Below are 501 nucleotides of genomic sequence, written 5' to 3'. Positions count from 1 at the left end.
CATATTGCGAGACAGCCAGTCCTGCCAGCCCTGCGGGGACCCCACCAGCCCCACGGGGACATGCAGGTGGGACCCAGCAGTGCTCATCAGCACACACCCTTGGGACAGCATCCCCCCTCTTCCACCACCAGCCAGGAGGTCCACGGTGAGACAGACCCCACTCACTATTTTTTCTTCTGCTCCCTCGTGCTCTCCAGGTCATAGGTGGCCACGTTGATGAGTCCCGCAGCCTTCTCATCCTGCGAGGGAGACAGCCGTGTCTACCGCCCGCCCCGCTGCTGGGGGTGGGGAAGCCCCGCTGCCTTTTTTGGGGGTGAGGACTCACGTTGGGGTGGTGGTACCTGAAGAGCGTGTGGCCCTTCAGCACAACCCAGCACCGCTTCCACTTCTGGGCCATGAAGCCCACGTGGTCCTTCTTCTTCAGGAGCCAGCCATCGCAGTCCACCCAGCCCAGGTCCCGGCACGAGATCCGCCGGCGGCTCAGCCTGGTCGCCACTCCTG

The 501-nt window shown here is 64.3% G+C and overlaps 1 protein-coding gene across 1 annotated transcript in view; it reads right to left on the bottom strand.

The window, feature by feature from the left end:
• Positions 1–496, bottom strand: part of CNKSR1 (connector enhancer of kinase suppressor of Ras 1) — a gene marked incomplete at both ends in the record, with an annotated part of 1,819 nt that extends 1,323 nt beyond the window's left edge. The window contains 2 exons of the mRNA XM_009710409.1: positions 166–239; positions 326–496. Of these exons, the coding sequence (XP_009708711.1) occupies positions 166–239; positions 326–496 (245 nt within the window). The remainder of the gene's footprint in view (positions 1–165; positions 240–325) is intronic.
• Between the last annotated feature and the right edge of the window lie 5 nt (positions 497–501).

The sequence above is a fragment of the Cariama cristata genome, unplaced genomic scaffold, assembly GCF_000690535.1.
Source record: "Cariama cristata isolate BGI_N322 unplaced genomic scaffold, ASM69053v1 scaffold23231, whole genome shotgun sequence".
NCBI classification, from domain to species: Eukaryota; Metazoa; Chordata; class Aves; order Cariamiformes; family Cariamidae; genus Cariama; species Cariama cristata.
The sequence above is the reverse complement of the archived record's forward strand: the minus strand, read 5'-3'. Positions and strand labels throughout refer to the sequence as shown.